This window comes from Phocoena sinus, chromosome 9 (assembly GCF_008692025.1).
Source record: "Phocoena sinus isolate mPhoSin1 chromosome 9, mPhoSin1.pri, whole genome shotgun sequence".
NCBI classification, from domain to species: Eukaryota; Metazoa; Chordata; class Mammalia; order Artiodactyla; family Phocoenidae; genus Phocoena; species Phocoena sinus.
The window spans coordinates 52679673-52699230 of NC_045771.1; the positions used below are offsets into that span (position 1 = coordinate 52679673).

General features: G+C 41.7%; 1 protein-coding gene and 1 long non-coding RNA gene across 2 annotated transcripts in view; one reads left to right on the plus strand and one right to left on the minus strand.

Moving 5' to 3' along the window:
* Window positions 1-877: 877 nt before the first annotated feature.
* SRI (sorcin) lies at window positions 878-18365 on the minus strand. The gene is made up of 8 exons (XM_032643961.1): window positions 18209-18365; window positions 17242-17325; window positions 15107-15176; window positions 7686-7729; window positions 6752-6899; window positions 6399-6512; window positions 5298-5356; window positions 878-4085 (listed from the first exon to the last, which is right to left on the minus strand). Exons 1-8 carry the CDS (start codon window positions 18257-18259, stop codon window positions 4059-4061), a joined length of 597 nt encoding a protein of 198 aa, XP_032499852.1. The 5' UTR covers window positions 18260-18365; the 3' UTR covers window positions 878-4058.
* Window positions 18366-18372: 7 nt separating this feature from the next.
* The window catches only part of LOC116759814, a 127454-nt gene continuing 126268 nt past the window's right edge, over window positions 18373-19558 (plus strand). The window contains exon 1 of the long non-coding RNA XR_004351550.1: window positions 18373-18458. This is a non-coding gene — a long non-coding RNA (uncharacterized LOC116759814). The remainder of the gene's footprint in view (window positions 18459-19558) is intronic.

A 19558-nucleotide genomic window follows, 5' to 3' on the forward strand; every position in this document is an offset into this window, starting at 1 on the left:
GCTACTCTGCACTTCGGGTTCTTAAGCTACTTTAAACATTATTACTGGGTTTTGGCAAACAGCAACTGAAATATATGGCGACTGCTTTCCAGATCAAGTGCAATTTGTTTCATGGCTGTTCAAGTTATAAAGTTGTTATATGTAGGTAAACAAAATCTTGCTGTTTTTAAAGGTCACTGTAACTTAAGGTTCAGATTTCTGGCACAATTTTATTAGTATTCACTTCTGAAGCTAATAAGGTACCACGCTTTTCTATGTTACTCTCACTGTAACATCAATAAAGTGACTTTCAATAAAAGATTTATGTTATTTTGATGCATGACTCGCTTTAATCCTGCTTTTCTCCCAGTCACTCCTCCTCTCTCAGAAGCTCTGTGGGCATGCTGCCGGGGGTTCTTTTCTTTTCTGTTCCACGCGGTTCTAGAATGGACCATCGGCATGGGGAGAAATACCATGATCTTTAGTGAAGCCTGAATGTTTACTTTGTTGGACAGTTGCCCCAGCTGGGTGACATATGGAGTCTTCTCTATCCACCTGCCTTATTTCATGAACACTTTCTCCCTCACCCTAATAAGGATCAATTTACTATAGTCTGTCCTAGAGCCCAGGCAGTGGTGCTTATTTAATGAGTTCACTTGTGTCAGACTGTAAAGCATTGCGCCTTGGATGGGCTCAGTTTGGGTCCATGAATTCACTGCCTAAAGAATTTTTCCACCTGGCCTTTTCATCACCTCCTCAGCAGCCCTTTCATCTACCAGTCTTTACCCTGGTACCCTGGCACTTGGAATTTCCTTGCCTTCAGCTCCTAGTCTGCTGAGGAAAAAAGCAGTTATAAGTAAAGTACTGTTTTAATGTGAGAAAAACAGAAGTCGTTGACTAAGGGTTTGTACCTTTATTATGAGATTAAAAAAATGGTGATTACATATAGCTCCATTTCTTCAATTTCTAGTATTTTAGGCATATAATAATCCACTAAGATAAACACTGAAACAGTAACACACTCAGCGAAGCAAAAGCAAAGTCTAGATCAGAGATAGCAGAAGTTCTCGCTCACATGCCATTTCGTGGGCTGACGGTACCGCCTGGTACATCACGCAGAAGTGGAGTCTAGACTTTTTGGCTCAATAGGAGTGAGAGCTCTGATTAATATGACTGCTGTGGGGCAAATCTATGCCAACTGTCCCCGGGGAAGCACAGGCCTCTTGCGGCTACATTCCTATGGAAGTGCTCAGAAAGGGCTGTAAGTACTTTATCATCACAAATCTCTTGACACACCATGATAAAGCACTCATCCCCAAAATTAAATTAAATCTTGAGTTGGGGTGATTTGAGAAACTTAATTCTCCAAATGACTGAAGTATTCAAGTTTGAGCTCACAGCTTTATTATGCTCCAACTACATGCTCTAAGAAAAGTAGACCAAAGAACAGTTTTGAAGAAGGCAGTGAGGCTGCACTGGATGTATATAATGAGTAAAACAGAACCCACCATAAAACAGAAATAAGGCAACACGAGATTCACTTGTAACGAGGATTTTGGCTGTGTTAAAGAAAGAGGATGGATACGTCACATTTGTCAAGGGGAAGGAAACTTTCTAACTGCAGGACATACTGAAGACCAGGCTGTACGCTTTCAGAAAGAAACAGTGAAAGTAGAAGTGGAGGAGATAAGGATATCAATAATTAAAGCTGAATTATTTCCAGAGACACAGTTTTGTAACACTTTAGCACTTACTCAAAAGCAAATTCAGAACCATGACTGATGCAACACACCTTGGGACCTACCAAAGCAGTCAGATGGTGCAAGAATGGTGCATAACCTTTGGTCAGCAAGGGCCTTCTTCCTTACCACCTTGGTCACCCAGGAAATGACCATTTCCTTAAACTACGATTTCCTCAGAGGAGCCTGATGAATTTGAAGCCTCTAGGTGCTGGGACTCTTAAGGTGAGTTCCTTGCCTCCCGGTCCTCTGAGCCCCCATTAGTTCTCTTCTGTACAGCTCAGGCTCAAGCCAGGCTTTGTGACCTCACAGACGATATATCTGGAATGAAACCTAGGCTCACCATGAAATTAATAGAAAGCAGGTTGACTCACATTCTGAGATGTAGGCTGAGTGTGACTACGTGACAGAAATACATAAGTTAGGGTTTAATAAATGTTTGTTAAATGTATATATCTCTGTGTGTGGGTATATACATATATATACATATATATATATACATATGGGGGGAGAGAGAGAGCGTGCACGCAATATTTGAAAAAAGTTAGTGGAATGAGGCTAAAGATGCTTAGAAAATGTTTTATTTTTTTCGTTGACAACTAACTGATCATCTGAACGGTTACTCTCACATTGTGCCCTAAAGTAAGAGATATTTTGCTGGCAGGGAGACTAATTTCATTGTTTTGTCTGTTAAGCTCTTTTGCTAAAAAGAGCAAACCAGGCCAGCTTTAAATTTAAGAAACAGAAACATTACTGGTGCTTATCATGCCAGCACTTTTTCATATTCAGGCTACCCCAGGAGGCATATATTACCTCCTTTCCAAGATGGGGAAATTGAGGCTCTGAGTTTATCTAAAATGATCAAACCACGTATTTAGTAAGAGGCACAGCCAGCATTAGAATCCAGACCTTACTAGTACATGGTTTAAAAATTAAAACAAAAAATGTCTTCCATTATAAATGTAATACTTGCTTGTCAGAGAATATTTGGAAGAGTGGCGGGAAGGGGGAAAATGAGCTCATAATTCTGACTTCCACTGGAAGCCACATCAACATTTTTATATACTCTTTCCAGTCCTTTTACTGTGTATATATGTATTTTTAACATCTTTATTGGAGTATAATTGCTTTACAATGGTGTGTTAGTTTCTGCTGTATAACAAAGTGAATCAGCTATACATATACATATATCCCCATATCTCCTCACTCTTGTGTCTCCCTCCCACCCTCCCTACCCCACCCCCCCACCCCACCCCTCTAGGTGGTCACAAAGCACAGAGCTCCCTGTGCTATGCGGCTGCTTCCCACTAGCTATCTAGTTTACGTTTGGTAGTGTATATATGTCCATGCCACTCTCTCACTTCGTCCCAGCTTACACTTCCCCCTCCCGATGTCCTCAAGTCCATTCTCTATGTACTGTGTATATTTTTTAATGTAAGTGTGAACACATGGCATATCAAAATGGATGTATCACCGTTTAAAAATTAGCATCTTCTGATTTTAAAAAGAAAGCACACACATTATAGAAAACCTGGAAAATACTGAAATGCATAAAGGGAATTAGTCACCTAGAATCCCATTAGCCAAAAATAACCACAGTTAATATTTTCATACATTCCTTTAGTCTTTTCCTATCAATTTTCTTTTTTACATAGTTAAGCTCATAATGTTCAAGATTTTTAAGTATAGTTAGCAAAGGTCTACATGGATGATGACAAGAAGGAACTTGATGACAGGCAGTATTTGCCACTCAAATTATTCAACCAGTTTCCATTTATACAGCCATCAAAATATCTGTAAGCCTTTAAGCTGTGTTAAATTTCCACTCAGGAGATTCCTGACATATATTACCAGGTTTGTTTTTTGGTGGTGGTTTTTTTTTGCATCCAAGTGGGTCTAAACCATTTACATGATGAGAATACTCCACACATAAAGCTTTCAATACCACGGAAAAGCCCTTCTACTAAAAGAGGGACGACAACAGCTGTAGTCTGATGAAAAGGTTTTAGTAGCTTACAATGAAAAATACATAATGTGCCTTAAACAATTTGCACACTTAAATTTACATAAAAGAGGCTTAGCAAGAAAATAAGGCATGATTAACAATGGCTCAAGGAAGTTCTAAATGGTGTTTAACTGACCGGATCTGATATTAATAACATTCCAAAGAATATATTATCAAAACTAAAAACTTGAGTTGTACATAAAGTAATAAACCTTTACAACAGCTGTTAAGGAAAAGTGGCTGTGTAAGTTTGCACACAATTACTGAAGGCAAAGAGCAAAGGAGAACTCCAGCTGGAATGAATGTGGATTATCTTCATAGGTCTTCCTCCTGACTTAAACACTCATGACGCACTGAATGAACTGAAAGAGAAAAGTCAGCGTTACACTGCAGACCTCAGAACACAGAATACACCCTAGCTTATTTTTAGGCAGCTTACCTTTTGGTATTCTCATTTGAATTGTGGATTTAAAAAAATCCTTTTCAAAACAGGAGTAAATGATGAGTGGAAAGGTTCATTTTTGTTTGTTTGTTTTGTTTTTTTGTGGTACGCGGGCCTCTCACTGCCGTGGCCCCTCCCGTTGCGGAGCACAGGCTCCGGACACACAGGCCCAGCAGCCATGGCTCAGGGGCACAGCCGCTCTGCGGCATGTGGGATCCTCCCGGACCCGGGCACGAACCCGCGTCCCCTGCACTGGCAGGCAGACTCTCAACCACTGCGCCACCAGGGAAGCCCAAAGGTTCATTTTTTGAAGGAAGCAATCTAATATAAAACCCAATGGGTTTCTCACATCAAAGCTTCTTACAAGAAGCTCATCTTACGCCAATGCACAAAGAATTATTTAAATTCCAAATAATATCTTACTCTAGACGTGGTCATGATCAAAGGCACCTACTTACAAATACAAGTAACAGTACAGTTTATACCATTCTATCCCATGGGGAACTTCAGAACTGCAGTTTTACCCCACTGTTCTACCAGACTGACTTTAAAAAGGTTTATTCCCTTAAAATCTGCTTTATTAAAATAAATTCTAGTGTGCCAGTATATGGATGCCCAGAAACAGAATATCTGACCCTTCCCTTGCAAATCAGAAACCTCAGTGTAGAAGCATCAGTGTTTGCTGTGAAATGTTTGCTTCACCACCAAACACACAGCAGTAGACTCTGCCTTTGCTCTCAGTTTTCTTTCGCATTCTTCCAACACCACTGAGGCCCCAGGCACTGCTAATTCCTGCAGCATTCCTGCAGCATTCCTGCAAGGCCGGGCTGATTACCCCTCTTTCAGGGAAAATGGAACTTGGGTCAGGACGTTCAGATATTCCTTAAGTAGCCCTTCTGAGGCCAAAGCCTATGCACTTTCTGCTCTACAGGCCACCTCTCCGTCCTTGGAAACTGAGCGGGACTGTCACCTGAGAAGTTAATGCACACTGAAGAGAACACACCTTGAAGCATAAGAAATAAACATGTTTACACACAAGCCTTTTTAAAGTGTACTCATAACTGCAGCAACTGCTAAACCGAAAATATGTGCATTTTTGTATTTTGTCAGTTCCAAATTTACTGAGACTTACATCATCATACGGGAAATTCACAACACCTTGCTGAGCAGTATCCCGTCTTCGAAAGCTGTCTGTAAAACACCACAGTAAAATTTATGAGTTTTTTTAAGCCTCTTATCTGAAATTATAATAGTTAATTATGTTGGCACTGGGTTCAAAATGCAGTAACATTTCAATTGTACAACCAGCCAGCATAAACAAAAGACCAAAGCAAAGAAACCAACTGTACCAATATGAATAGATTTAATATGCAACCAAGTAACACAACATGCAGAAGTTGGCCAACTGTCTTTCTCAACATAGAGCTGGAAGGAGACACCTCATCCGAAAGTCAGTAAAAGCTGCACTGACTTCTGAGACCATTCCTTAATTGTGATGGAAGCACAGAATTTCCGACTTCTTAATAACACAGATATTGCTTAATTAGGAAATAGAGGGATGGAGTCCTTAATATGACAAACAGCTGTGATCAGATATTCCACCCATTTGAGCTCTGTCCTATTAAATGAAAAGGATTTACTTTAGTAAGAAAATCCACCCTCAAATTTGTGTCAGGATGCAAAAAAATCATAAAACCAGATATTAAAAAGGGTAAAAAGCTAAAGAGAGGAACGAAACCAGAAAAAAAAAAAACAAAAGAAAGTAAAAGAATAGAGGGGAGAGAAAAGTAGAGATTATTGATACAGCTACATTTAAGAAGGACATCTGAGAGAGACCACCATTTTAAATCTTTCCAACAGGAGGAAACAGGAAAGAGCTACCAATGGGTAATTTCACTTTTTTCAAGTATTTCACATTCTGGGGAGAAATCACAGAATATTGCTGATACTCTGATCAAAAACGTCATCAGTTAGCTTGTTATGTTTTGAAACATTTTAGTAAAGTTTAGTTAGGATTTTTTTTGGCCACACTGTTGGCTTGGGGGATCTTAGTTCCCCGACCAAGGATCGAACCTGGGCCCTCAGCAGTGAGAGCATGGAGTCCTCACCACTGGACCACCAGGGAATTTAGTTAGGATTATTTTAACGGCAGATTACTTAGTAATGTGAAAAAAATTTCTGAGAAAAGAGTTATCCTGCCAGACATGCTTAACAGTGATCTCAAAGGACACACCTGTTAGAGCTCGCAGCTTGACGCAGCAGGCGATGTAATCATCGAAGGTGATCTTTCCATTGGTGCTATATCGTTTTGCAATTGAATTCACAGCCTGGGGACTCAACCTAAATCCTGAAAGGAAGAAAAATCAGCCAGCAAAAAAAAAATAAAATAAAAATCAAGGATTACAAAAAGACCGTTAAAAATAATCAAGCCCCCCCAAATTTTTAGGACTGAGAGGGCTCATTGAAATTATGAATATGCACTACTTCTACAAACAGAAACCACCTTCATGTAGCACTTAGTTTTAGAAATTAAAAAAAAAAATTACTTCTACCAATGAACAGAGAGGTGGAGTCAGTCATACCCACCCATTGTTGTCAGGGCCTTCTGCAATTCCTGGGGATCCACTGTTCCACTCCTGTCGCTGTCAAAACTGATAAAGTGTTGTCTCCAGCCGTTTAGTACAGCCCAGAGTTCTTTAAACTCGCTGAAACCCATTGTGCCTGACATATCTCTCTGAACTGTAATCAAGGATTAGCGCAACTTTATTTTGCAACATTTTGTAATGATTAAATCAAAGATCAAGGATAAGGGAATTTAATATTCTTTCTGCTGAAAAGGTTAAAAATGTTATACATTCTTTTGGACATGATAGGACAAGAGACTAATGATAATAAAAAGGCCTATGGAAAAAAAGCGCTGAGTGCCTATTTCCCCTGGGGAAAAAAGATAATTGATACGATGTGATTACAAGGAAATAACGAGGCCATTGTGAGCCACCTGTAACAACCAAACTGGGCTGCACTTTCTGGGTGGCCCAGGCTATGCTGCTTGTCCTTCTGTCCCGGGTCCTCTTTAGCCCTAACACTCCCTTGGTAAGCCCTCCCAGACCCACTGTTTTTACTTTTGGAAAATGATGTGGGATGAAAGAACCATACCATCAGCACTGGCTAAACTAGTTTAAGAACTGTGATGTGAAAAATGCCATTGCTTGAAGGCCGGGTTTGAATCATGCAGGGCAATCGATGTCACGGTGAAAAAGCTTCCCTGACTGCTTCGGTTTCTATATGTTTGTCTTTGATGCTTCCTCAAATTCTTAAATAACGAATGGTCTACTTACTAAACTTCCTTCCTTTTTCACGCCAAATACCATCTTGAAAGCTAATGATTTCGGAAAACTTTTTTGTGGTCATTTGTCACTTTGTGTTTACCGGGTATTAATCCTTAGATGAATTCCTTCAGGAAGGATTTTTTTTTTTATCCAGAAAAAATACTCTAGCCCACAATCAAGGTAAAGGATACATCCAGCATTGAAACCATAAGCCGGCAAGTCTCCAGGTTAAAAGCTGTTAAATCAAGAAAAGTACATACACATTAATACAATTTCAAAAATTCACATTACATTGGATACATTCAAATTAATTAGGAATGTGATTATTTATACACTTTTATTTTTATATGCTGCTCAATCTACATGGAACTGAATTCATGGAGCTTTGAAGTAGATTTTTTTTTTTCCAGCTAGATAGGATTCCTTCCAGAACCCAAATTTGATTTTAACAACTTTAATAGAAATCTTTTTTAAAAGTTTTGCATCGTACTGTTAATATTTTTAGGTGTGATTTATGGTTTTGAAATTGGGGGGAAAAAGTGTCCTTATCTTTAAGAAAAGTATACACTGAAGTTATCTGTAGGTGGAATAAATATTAAGAGATCTGGAATTTGCTTTAAAAGAACATGGGCAGGATTACAGATAAAACAAGAATGGCAACACATTGATAACTGTTGAAGCTGAGTGATGGGTATACAGGAGTTCACTGTATAATTAACTCTATTTTTGGATAAGCTTAAACTTTTCTATAACATAGTTTTTAAAAAGTATCATATTCTTTCTTGCCTTTGAAACTGTAATATAGTGAGTTCAATTCACCATAATGAACCACAGTGTATTATTATCCACCACGGTGAATGGGAGGGTTAGTTTGCTTTGTTCCTACTCACAGTTGACTCTAGCTGGTTTTGCCAGTTCTGAGTCTGATCATTTGTTTTTCTTTCTTTTCCCTTTAATGTCAGACACTGAATGGTCACCTCCTACCCCAACCAGCCTATGGCCTCTTTTCACTGACAATGAGATAAATACGCTTGCTAGAATTGTGTGTTAAACAAGAGCATTCTGGACTAAGACCTGATGACCCACTTAGTGATGGCCACTGTTCAGAAACCTTTTTAGTTTACTTACAGTTCAAGGACGTTCTGAGGGCATTTCCATACCTCACTTAGACAACCAAACTAGAATACACTTATTGGTTAATGGCCTACTGGTACTCTAAGCATTAACAAATTAAAAATAAAGAATTCCTTGCACCTTACCAATGACTTTGAAGAAGTGTTCTGAGGTACAAAGAAGCGGTAAAACTAGAAAGAAGTGACAATGGTCACGTGGGCAAAGCTAGCATAAATTTGACAAGTTTGTTAAGATGCACACAGAATTAACATTTTTTACAGCTGTTACTAGCTTCATTTTTATCTCTAACAAAAGTGAATTTAAAACAACTAAGCTAACTCTTATTACTGTAATGTCTCCAAACATTACAAACTATAGGTTTTCTACTTTTAATAGATTCCTCTGTTTGGCATATCCTGGAACCCTGAAATAAAAGGTTGGGGACTGTTTCTATTTTGGTCCTTCAACCTCCACCTGATCCACAGAGACAGTTCTCTGAGGTGAGAGGAGGCTACACTTTTGAGAAAGAGTTGGTTGGTCCTTCACTCTGATTTTTTTTTTTTTTTTTTTTTTTTTTTTTTTTGCGGTACGCGGGCCTCTCACCGTTGCGGCCTCTCCTGTTGCGGAGCACAGGCTCCGGACGCGCAGGCTCAGCAGCCATGGCTCACGGGCCCAGCCGCTCTGCAGCATGTGGGATCCTCCCAGACCGGGGCACGAACCTGTGTCCCCTGCATCGGCAGGCGGACTCTCAGCCACTGCGCCACCAGGGAAGCCCCACTCTGATTTTTAAGTTGTGTGGAGGTATGAAGTCTCTCTCGTGGAGACCAGAGGTTCTCAAACCTGGGTGCTTATCAGAATCACCCAGAGGCTTTAAAAGATCCTGACACCTGGGCTGCACCACAGAACAAATATTATTATTTTTTTCAGCTTTATTGAGATATTATTGACATATAACATTGTGTAAGTTTAAGGTGTACATTGTAATGATTTTCTATATGTATATACTGCAAAATGATTACCATAATAAGGTTAATTAACACATCCATCACCTCACATAGCTACCTTTTGTGTGTGTGGTGAGAAGTTTTAAGATGTACTCTCAAAAACTTTTGTTAAGTATATTCACCACCACCACAGAACAATTAAATCAGAATCTGACTATGGGACTCAGGCATTAGTTTTATTTTTTTCTTTTTTAAAAGCTTCTCAGATGATTCTAGTGAGTAGTCAAGATTGAGGCCACTCTTCTACTCCAAGTGTGATTCCTGGACTAGCTGTTATTAATATCACCTGGGAGCTTTTGTTCTTTTTTCTTTTCGTTTTTCTTTTTGTGGTTTGATGGTGTATGGTCAGGCCACTCAAGATGGCTCTTCTCTTGCTCTCTGTACATCCTCTGCCCGACCAGGGCGTGTGTCACCTATACCCTATGCACAGGACTGACCTTCCTACGTACTTGCCATGGGCCCCAGCTGGTGACAGTTCTTATCAAAGGGGCAGTGAGTGCCCCTCTGCTGGCTTCCCTGGTAACGAATGAGCCCACCTGAGGTAACCCCGCCTTATAACTGGCAGTCTCCCCTTCCCCTCTGGAGTGAAGCCTGCTGCCATGTCCTGCCCACCTTCTGCTGCACACGGTGGGGTGTTGCTCCAGGACCTTGCTTCAGATGTATAAACTCCCCCATCCATTAAACCACTGATGTCTCTGTTGCTGACTCTGGGCTCTTTCTTTGGTCTTAAAACTGGGCAAGTGCAGGCCTTGTAACAGATGGTTTTCTTTTGTATTACGCTTGTGTTCAGTTCTTTTTGGTTTTTGTGAATCTACTGTATGTTTCTGATTTGTGGTTACCCTGTTTTTCAAGTTATGTTAACCCACTACTATATCTAGTTTCTTTAGACTGATAGTCATATAGGCTCAAATACATTCTGAAAAAAAAAAAAGAACACATTTTCTTACTGTCCTCCCCCACATTTTATGATTTTGATGTCCTCTTTTACATCTTCATGTTTATCCTTTTGCTGTTCTTTGTAGTTATCATCGCTTTAAAAAATATTTTTTGGATTTTTTTTTTAATCTGGATACTGGCTTATTTAAATGATTTACTTTCCAATTGTGCTTTTCTCTTTCCTATAGATTCTTGCTTCTTTTCTATTTAGAGAAGACCTTTCAATATATCTTTCAGGATATGTTTTGTATTGCTGTATTCAGCAATAGTTTTTGTTTTTGTCTGTCTGAGAAATCCTTTCTCTCTCATACTCTAAATAATAATCTTGCTGGGTAGAGTATCCTAGTTTGCAGGTTTTTCCCTTTCAAGTCTTTGAATATATCATGCCACTCCCTTCCAGCCTGCAAAGCTTCTGTAGAGAAATCAGCAGATAGCCTTATGGGTGTTCCCTTGTAATTAACTCTTTGTTCTTCCTCACCTGGGAGCTTTTAAAACTGCAGCATCTCAGCCCTTAACATAAACCAACAAAATCAGAATCTGCGCTTTTAACAAGATCCCCAGAGGATATATATTCACATTAAAGCAGCTGGTTCAACCTGGACCAGCAGGCCCGGAAACCTGTTTAGAGATGCAAATTCTCAGGTCTCACCCCAGATCCTAATGAGAAATGCTAGAGCAGGGCCCGGTGATCTGGTTTTAGCAAACCTTGCAGGTGATACTGCAGCTGCTGCAGTGTAAGGACTACCACTCCAGAGGACCTGATGCCACAGGACAGGCCAACTGTGTTTGGATGTAAAGCGAGGCTTTTGGCGGCCAGGAAGCAGCCACTCCCTGTCTCCCACGTCTATGAATGACACCATGACCCACTCAGCCCCCTGAGCCAGAAACCTGGGAAAGTCCACAATTCCCTCTCCCTTGACATTTGATCACCTTCCGAACAGCCTTAGGATCCATCCAACTCCAGTTCCACTGTCCTATCCCCAGTGTAGTCAGCACTTCTCTCATCTGTTTGACTCCAAGGGCCACCTAACTGGTATCCCTGACTCTCCACGTTCCCCATACCCATACTCCCCAGTTTGGTCGTACAGCCAGGGAAATAGGTGCTCTTCTACTTAAGACCTAGTGGAGGTGTTCCACTGCCCTCAGGATAAAGTCCAAACACCTTAATTGGCATATAAGGTCATACACATATTTTCTCAGTTTAGCTCCTTTCCTACTGTTCATTCAACCCCATAAGCTACCTCTGGTCAATTTCTCTCAGTTCCTTGATTGAACCATCCTCCCTCTCATCTCTGGGTACACACTGTTCTATCTGCCCAGAACACAGCTTCCCTACCTCACTCACTTCTTGGTCTGCATCATTTCTGCTCAACTTTCATTTCTCCTCAGTTGAAGTACTGATTCTGCAAGGAAAACTTTCCGGATCTCTGTCTGGGTTACTGGCCCCTCTGATGTGACCCCACAGCTTACAGTAAAAGGTAAACCCTTTACCTACCCCAGTGCTTTTCACCGTGTTCCCCAGGCACTGTTGGCGCTTGCAGACCCCAGCACCTACCACGTGGTAGGTGTCCATTAGAAATGTGTTGGTTGGCCAAATGAATGAACATGTGAGACTGAATTCTCATCCCTATGTAGGAAGCTGTATACCCCTCTCAAAGAGCCTAAGGAGGATATGGTTTTTAAATGGACTCTTCTGATTTTCACTGATACTTAAAAGTAATGTGTAATCCCTTAGGCAAATATCAATCTTTCTTAAGTCAAAATGCAAATATGGGTATATGATTTTTCCATTTTTGGAAGTATTCTATACTCATTAATTCATCAAATGCCTATTAAATATTCATTATGTGCAGGGCTCAGGGTACCAGGGACATTGGAGATACAAACGTGACACTAGAACCTGGCCCAGCTGACAGTCTAAAGTTAAAGATAAGTCATGTGCACAAGGTAAAGGATGGTAAGCCATAATGGAGGCACCAAAAACTACCAGATGTTGAGGAGAGGCTCCTTCTTGGTAATAAAGACTTCGTAGAAGAAGCAGCATTTAAGCCAAATTTTGAACAACAGAAAAGATTTGGGACATTTGGTGACAACCATGTAGAGCTAGGGACCTGCATAAGCAAAGAGAGAAGCAGTGAAGTCCGGACAGGCAAAGGAAGTGGGAGAAATTACCGTTAGATGAGGCTGCATCACTGAGGAGACTGAATTCCTGGGAGGCTGTCTAGCTTTTGTTTTATATGGGCACCATGGAGCTACTCAGGATTTTTAGAGGAGGAGAGTAAAAGGTTAGAGCTCTTTGCCAGGGAGAACAGAAATCTGGTCCTCTTTTGTGAGAGGACTGAGAAGGGAGGGAATGAGGTAGGCAGTGAACAAAACAGAAAAGTCACCATTCTGGGCAGTTCCAATGAGTTAGAACACTGACATCTAGTAAGTTTGGGCGAGCAGAACTCTTGTTCAATTTTAATAGTATTTTTTTTCCCCCAGAAAGAGCTTTTACTAATGCTAATCCTATTTTAAATAATTTCAAAAGAATCTTTGTTATAATTTTATCTTGACTCTCTATCTCCTTTCTCCTGTTCATTCTGCTAAAATACCTCAAACAACTTTTCTTCTAGTGGAAATCCACAACGTAACAGACCTAGCAGGAAAATCCCACCTGCAGTTGTTTCTCTCAACCTTACCACAGAGGAACAACTACTACACTCGAGGAAAAAAGAGCCACTTCCCTCATCAGCGCCACCTCTAGGCATGACTGCTCCCTCTTAAACTGGTTAAGAAGGTGCCATAGGTTTCTCTATCCCCCCTGCCACTCCTAGCACCTGTCCGCACTTTCTGGCTTGGAAGCTGGGTTGAAAAGACCAATGGCTGTATAACTTCTGCATTACAACACTCACTCTGACATCTCACAACCAAGATGGTTTTGTGGTTCATTACAGCCTCCATAACCCGATGACAGCAAGCAAATTCATTCAATCACATGATCCAGATGATTCAGGATATGTCTTTTCTATAACTCAGTGATCTAAGATCTTTAGTAAATGCAGCTTTCTCAAATGAAATTTTTAAAAGGACTGCTCTCCAAGGATATACGGCCCACTTTGTTCGATTTGAAAACCGGCCACACCTCTTCTACTGAAAGGGCGTAGATAATAGTCTATGTTGTGACATGGCTCACTTCTGTAAACCCTGCTATTAGACCTTCTTTGTTCACCAGCTCCAACTGCTTGAGGTTAACAACTAATGATTTAAATGTATTGCCTACAATAGTTAAAAAAAAAAAAATTCCCTAATCTAGAAAAGGGCTTCTTTTGTTTAGGACCAGGGTAGATGACAGAATTGCAGAAGGTTCCTCTTTTGTATTAATTCCCACAACTAGGAAATGTTAATTGGATACTGAAGTCATAAAACAAAGGATGATAAAAATGGATATGCAAGTAGTTTAAAAAGAGAGCCACCTAGTAACTGTGCCATATCAAACAGTCAAAAATGGCCACTACGGGTCCTCAATTGTGAATTCTAGTTTGAGTGTTGTTTTTTTTTTTTTCTTAAGGGATCTTAGTTCCCAAACAGGGATCAAACCCGGGGCCAACGCAGTGAAAGCACCGAGTCCTAACCACTGGATAGCCAGGGAATTCCCTAGTTTGAGTGTTTTAATTCACAGCTTACTGGGAAGTTGAGGCTTCGATCTGATGTTCTGTCTCAATTAACAACTGGCAAAGAAGTTGGTAGGTCATGTACATTAGCCAAGACACTATTCTCTATCATGGTCAAGACATGATTTGAAGAGAAGCATGTGGCATGTGTGGGATGCAGCATCTTGGCAGGAGTTCCCTCTCTGCAGCTCATGCAGAGTCAAAAGGCAGGAAGCAGGTGTAAGTACAGGGGCAGTCTGTGAGGAACTTGGGGGTGGCAGGAAGGAGGATTACTGTAAAGAGTTTAGAAATTAGGAAGGGCACGTCTTACTTAGCCTGATGTAGAAAGAGGAAAGACCTGGGGGATGTCAAGGTGAGCGTTCATGCTGCCAGGAGTTGAGACCAGGAGTGCAGAACTGGCTCCCTGAGGACTAGGGGTTGGAGACCAGGCACCGGGGAAAAGGGAGGGTAGGACCAACTACTCAGAACTAGGCATGCAGGACAGGCCACTCAAAGCCCTAAGTGCCACCAGGCTCAGAGACAGAATAAGCTCTTGGCAAACTGTCAGCAGTGAATGTTAGCTCCTATCATTAACAACACCTGACCTGGTGGATTTCATTTCAGCACCTTACCTCATTTTCTGAGGAGGCCATATAGACTGTCATTGGTTTGAATGGTTCCAGATACATGGAACCCAAATCCAAGAAACCCACTAAATCGGTGGGTAGCGTGGAATGATTCAGTAAGAACTGTTTTCAAATTAACATTTTAAAATACAAAAGAACCAACCGAATTCAGCTTTTGAAATTCTTAACTTTGCTGGATCAGAAAAGCTCAGATTCCTTGAAGGCTATAATAATCACAAGTAACATCTGAAATATGAAATACAAGAGTATTTCTAGAGACACTTTGGGGCTCCTAACTTACGTTTGTATCCTCCAGCAATGCCCGACTGTGTCAGGCATCTCTGCAATTCATCAGCATCTATTTGTCCATCCTTTAAAAAAAAAAAAAATAGGAAAAGGAATCACAATCGTGATTTGTACTTTCTAGTTCTTTGTTTACATTCAGTATTCAGTGTAGCAATAATGGTAAAGAAAATGAATATTATCATGCATGAGACTTTTTTTAAAGGGATGCCTGCTAAAAGTAGGCATTCTTTTTCCTCACTCTACTTCCCATAACAATTTAATTACAGAAAGAAAGACAAATTGTTAGGGCCTCTTCCACAAATGTATAATTAGGGCCATAAACAAAAAATACATTTCTTAATACCTAGGTAAAGTAGGCATTCAATTTCAGGCTTTATTTTAAATAATCATTACACAAGAATTAACCAAGTCTGAAAGCTGCTTACACCTATACTTTAGAGGAAATGATGAAAAGGTATTGGTAGTACTAAATTCCCGAATTGGACTTGGCATAAATGTTCTCAAGTATAAGATTCCTCTTTTAATAAAACAGTGAGGTGAATTCAGTTTCTTCCACTGAGACATGAATAAAACTAGTTTCTGTCTTGAACTACTCTCAGTCTGAGCTAGGAATCTGCCAAAGCAAGCATTTTAAAATAAAATTATTTATGTAGTTGATTAAAAGTCTTATTACTCTTTCTAGCTTTTTTTTTTGTCAGGGTGTGTGGAGAGCAGGGTACACAGATGACATCAGTAAATGAAAAGTCTGGTTCCCAGAGAAAGCGTCCTCTGTGATCACCTTTGCTTATCATGCGATGAACTGTTTTTTTTTGGATCTCGATTATACCTGGGAGACAGGTTCCCTGTGCTTATTCACTGGCTGACCTAGGTCACAACTAGATACATGTTATTTATAGGGATTTTAAAATAAAATACCTCAATCCTCAAGTCCATGACTATTATATGTTCTAGACGAGGGGCATGATCAATAATGTGAAAAACGATGGGCATGCTGCTGCAGGCCAGGGCTGCTGAAAGCTAAGCAGGGGGGGTCACTTACATGGCTGCAGGCACAGGCAATCTAAGAATAAGGAGTCTTGAGCTTTGCCATGTCTTGTGGTTTCAAAGATACTGATCACTAACAGATGAAGCAGATACTTAAGGGGCAGCTCTTTCAGTTTTAGACTCAATTTTCCAGTGTTTCTCAAATGGTATTTCTTAGAGTGCTATTCTGAAAGGTGGTTGTAATTCCATAATAGTCTAAGGCATTTTCACATTAAGATCGTCTTATTTCTAGCTTTTGATCAAAACAAAGCTAAGTTGAATTCATAAGCACAGACACCCCCTCTGGACATGTTTGGGTTATACCAACAGTATATTTACCATATACACTCACTGACCTGGGAGCTGGGGAAGGGGCCTCCCTCAAGATGCACTACCGCCTGTCCTATGACTTAGAATGTAAAGAAGTGAATGGTCTTGGGGTGCTGACCTTAATTCTCTCTCTGGGTCAACAGACCACAACACCTGATAAGGACATGAAAGATGTGACCTGGTAACAGCCTCTGCATCAAAGAGGAACTAAACTGTTCAGAAGACGAACTTCCAGATAGTAAGAATAATACAGTACCTTTCTTATTTTGAAGTTGGTGGGTTTTTACCATACATACCTATTTCCTAAGGGGGTAACTGATTAACAATCAAACTCTACCCAAAGTGTCCCCTAGAATCTGGCTACAGAATTACTAGTACCACATGCTTTTAATTGTACAAAGAAGGGTTTAACGTTCAGCAGATCTGGTATTTCTTCTCTGGAAACCACTATTGACCCTGACGATTCAGTTCTAAAGACATCTTTCTACCTTACATATCTTCAAAGTACATTTATACTAGCCTGTTCTGTTGAATCTGACCCTAATTCAATCACAAGTTTAGTTCTGAAAGTAACATAAACACGAGTAACCCTTTGTCCTAATTTGTTCTGAATATTCAAAAATAAGTAACTGCCTATGAACTTCTCTTTTTTTTTTCCTTGTGCGGAAGCAAAGGAATTCTTTTCCAGAGGAAAAGCTGTTTTTCTGTGCCACTCTAACAAAGGTTAATACAAATGTAGAATCTGACAGTCCTTTAATGTTAAAGGGAAAAGCTAACCTGTCCAGCTACAGCAGCAAAGTAACCATACAGCGGATCCTGAGTTTGTCCGGGAAACGCAGGCCCTCCGGGAGCCCCTCCATACTGTAAAACAGGAAACAAATGCATCATTCCGCTGACTAAGTTTTATTCTTTCACCACTGAGTGCCTCATGCAAAGCCAGGCAATTGCCAGGCCTTCGCTGTCAGTCGTTTGCCACCCGGAACCCTCTACCTGCAATCACTCCTCCCCTTTCTCCCATTCTCACCCCGTTATTATTTAAAATCCGGCAGCTAACATCAAAATGAGTAGTCTTGACAGTGACATCAGTGTGAGTGAAGCAACTTTACTAAACCCCCATTAACCCGCAGGCTACTGAGATAAACGCAACCTGGACGTGCAACTTACATTTTTCTAGCGTTTACGGTATTTTTAAAGCGTTTTGAAACAGGTGTAGCCTCGGGAGGGGTGAGGTGTGTCAAGGCGAGGGAACTTTCTCTTTTGGAAACAGTTCCCACGACGACGCGACGCGCATCCCTGACGCAGGGCGAGGCGGCCTTCCTCCCGGAGGTCTTTGACTCTAACGGACTTTCCCTGACTTTCCTGTTTTTCCCACTTTCTTTCAGAGAGGGAGAAGTAAACCGCAGGACCATTCTAGATTAAAATGGCTGTTGCTCTCAGGGAAGGCGGAGAGGAAGGCAACACCCCATGTGCACGATTTCACGCCGCGGATCCGGGAGTCACAGGGTGGGCTTCTTGGGTCAAAACTACCCGCGCCCCGGCCCCGCGCAGCCAGCCGAGGGGAGAAGGGACAGAGGGAAAAAGGGCGCTGGAGACAGAGGCCGGTCGGCAGGGGCCTGGGGAGAGGCGGCTGGCAGGGCGGGGGCGCCCGGGAGCCGCCCCGGCGGAGTCGCCACGTGTGGCCTCTCGGCGCCCCCGGCGTCCAGGGGTCGCACCCCGGCCGCGAGCCCGGGAGGGCAGCACTCACCCCGCCTGCGTAGTAGCCGCCGCCGGCGCCAGGGTGCCCGGGGTACGCCATGCTGCCCTCTGTGCCTCAGCCCTGCGCCTCCCGCCTCCCCGCCGCGGCCGCCCCGGGCCGCACCACCGGAGCCCACGGGGGGGACGCGCTTCAGGCCCGCCGGCCCTGCTAGGCTCCACTTCCGGCCCCTCGCCCCTTCCTGCGCTCCGACCGGTCTTTGGTGTTTTATGTACTCAGGCCCTGACGAATCGGAGGTCCGGTAAGTGACTTCAGACCCGCGATACAGTTCGCACCTGGGACTCTCCTCCCTTTGAAACGAATGGCACGTTCCGACACTAACCCAGTTCCCGGGGTATTCTTTTTCTCTTCCTGCTTGGACATCTTCTGTTACGCTTTTTATTTTAAATAACTTTACTGGACAGGCCTACGGGCTCTAAGCAGAGTGCGGTATTGGGGCAAGGGGCTGAAGGCTTTAGGGCAGCTCTTAGATGCTTTCGGGGAAAGATGACGTCGTTGTTGAAAAATCAAAATTTGAAAGCGCCCTCGGGAAACTGGAATAAACTCGAGGAACAGAGGGCGGGGGAGCGTTGGCTGGCGGTGGCACTTATCACTGAACAATAAGGGCGTGTTTCCTTTCTAGGGGATACTGTCATCTCCTGGCTAAGCTGGGTGTGACTAGGCTGTGGCCTGGGGAGTAGAGAGAGCATTTACTGGGCATAGCAGCCTCGCCCAGATTGTTATTAGAAATTGAGTTGTTTGAATTATCTGGATGATTTAGGCAAAACAATCCCATTCTCCAAAATTACTCAGCTGCTTTTTATGCAAAAGTTTAGCGCAAGCTGAGAGTGTGCTGGTAAATATTCAGGAAGGTGAGAGAGCTGGAACTTGGAACTTCACTCAGTTGATTCAGGAAACGGTTTTCTTTACTTCACACAGTTTTCTTTTTCACCTAAACAGTTTGAAGCAATTCAGATGTGAGATTTTTGTTTGGTTTTGTTTCATGTAATTTCAGTCACGCAGAATGTTTTTCTGAATTTTAACGTTTTAAGAAATGAAATAACGAGCAAGATTCGCAGTATTTGCTATGGAGGTTGCACAGAAAAATTGAATGAGTCATGAACATTTAACAAATATTGGAGCACCTGCTGTGCGAGGTGCTGTGCTTGTTCACCGTGGTGGACCGAGTTCCTCCGTACTGAGTTCCTGGTCTGTGTTCTCACTAGGGTCATTGTTTTACTCTTATGTATAAACTTCCCTCTCAAGTTCTCTTTCTGAATACCCAAATGCTAAAAGCCAAAGTCCTGAATTGTGAGAAAATTCTAATAGTCCCTGTTGTCTTTTTTTTTTTTTTTTTTTGCC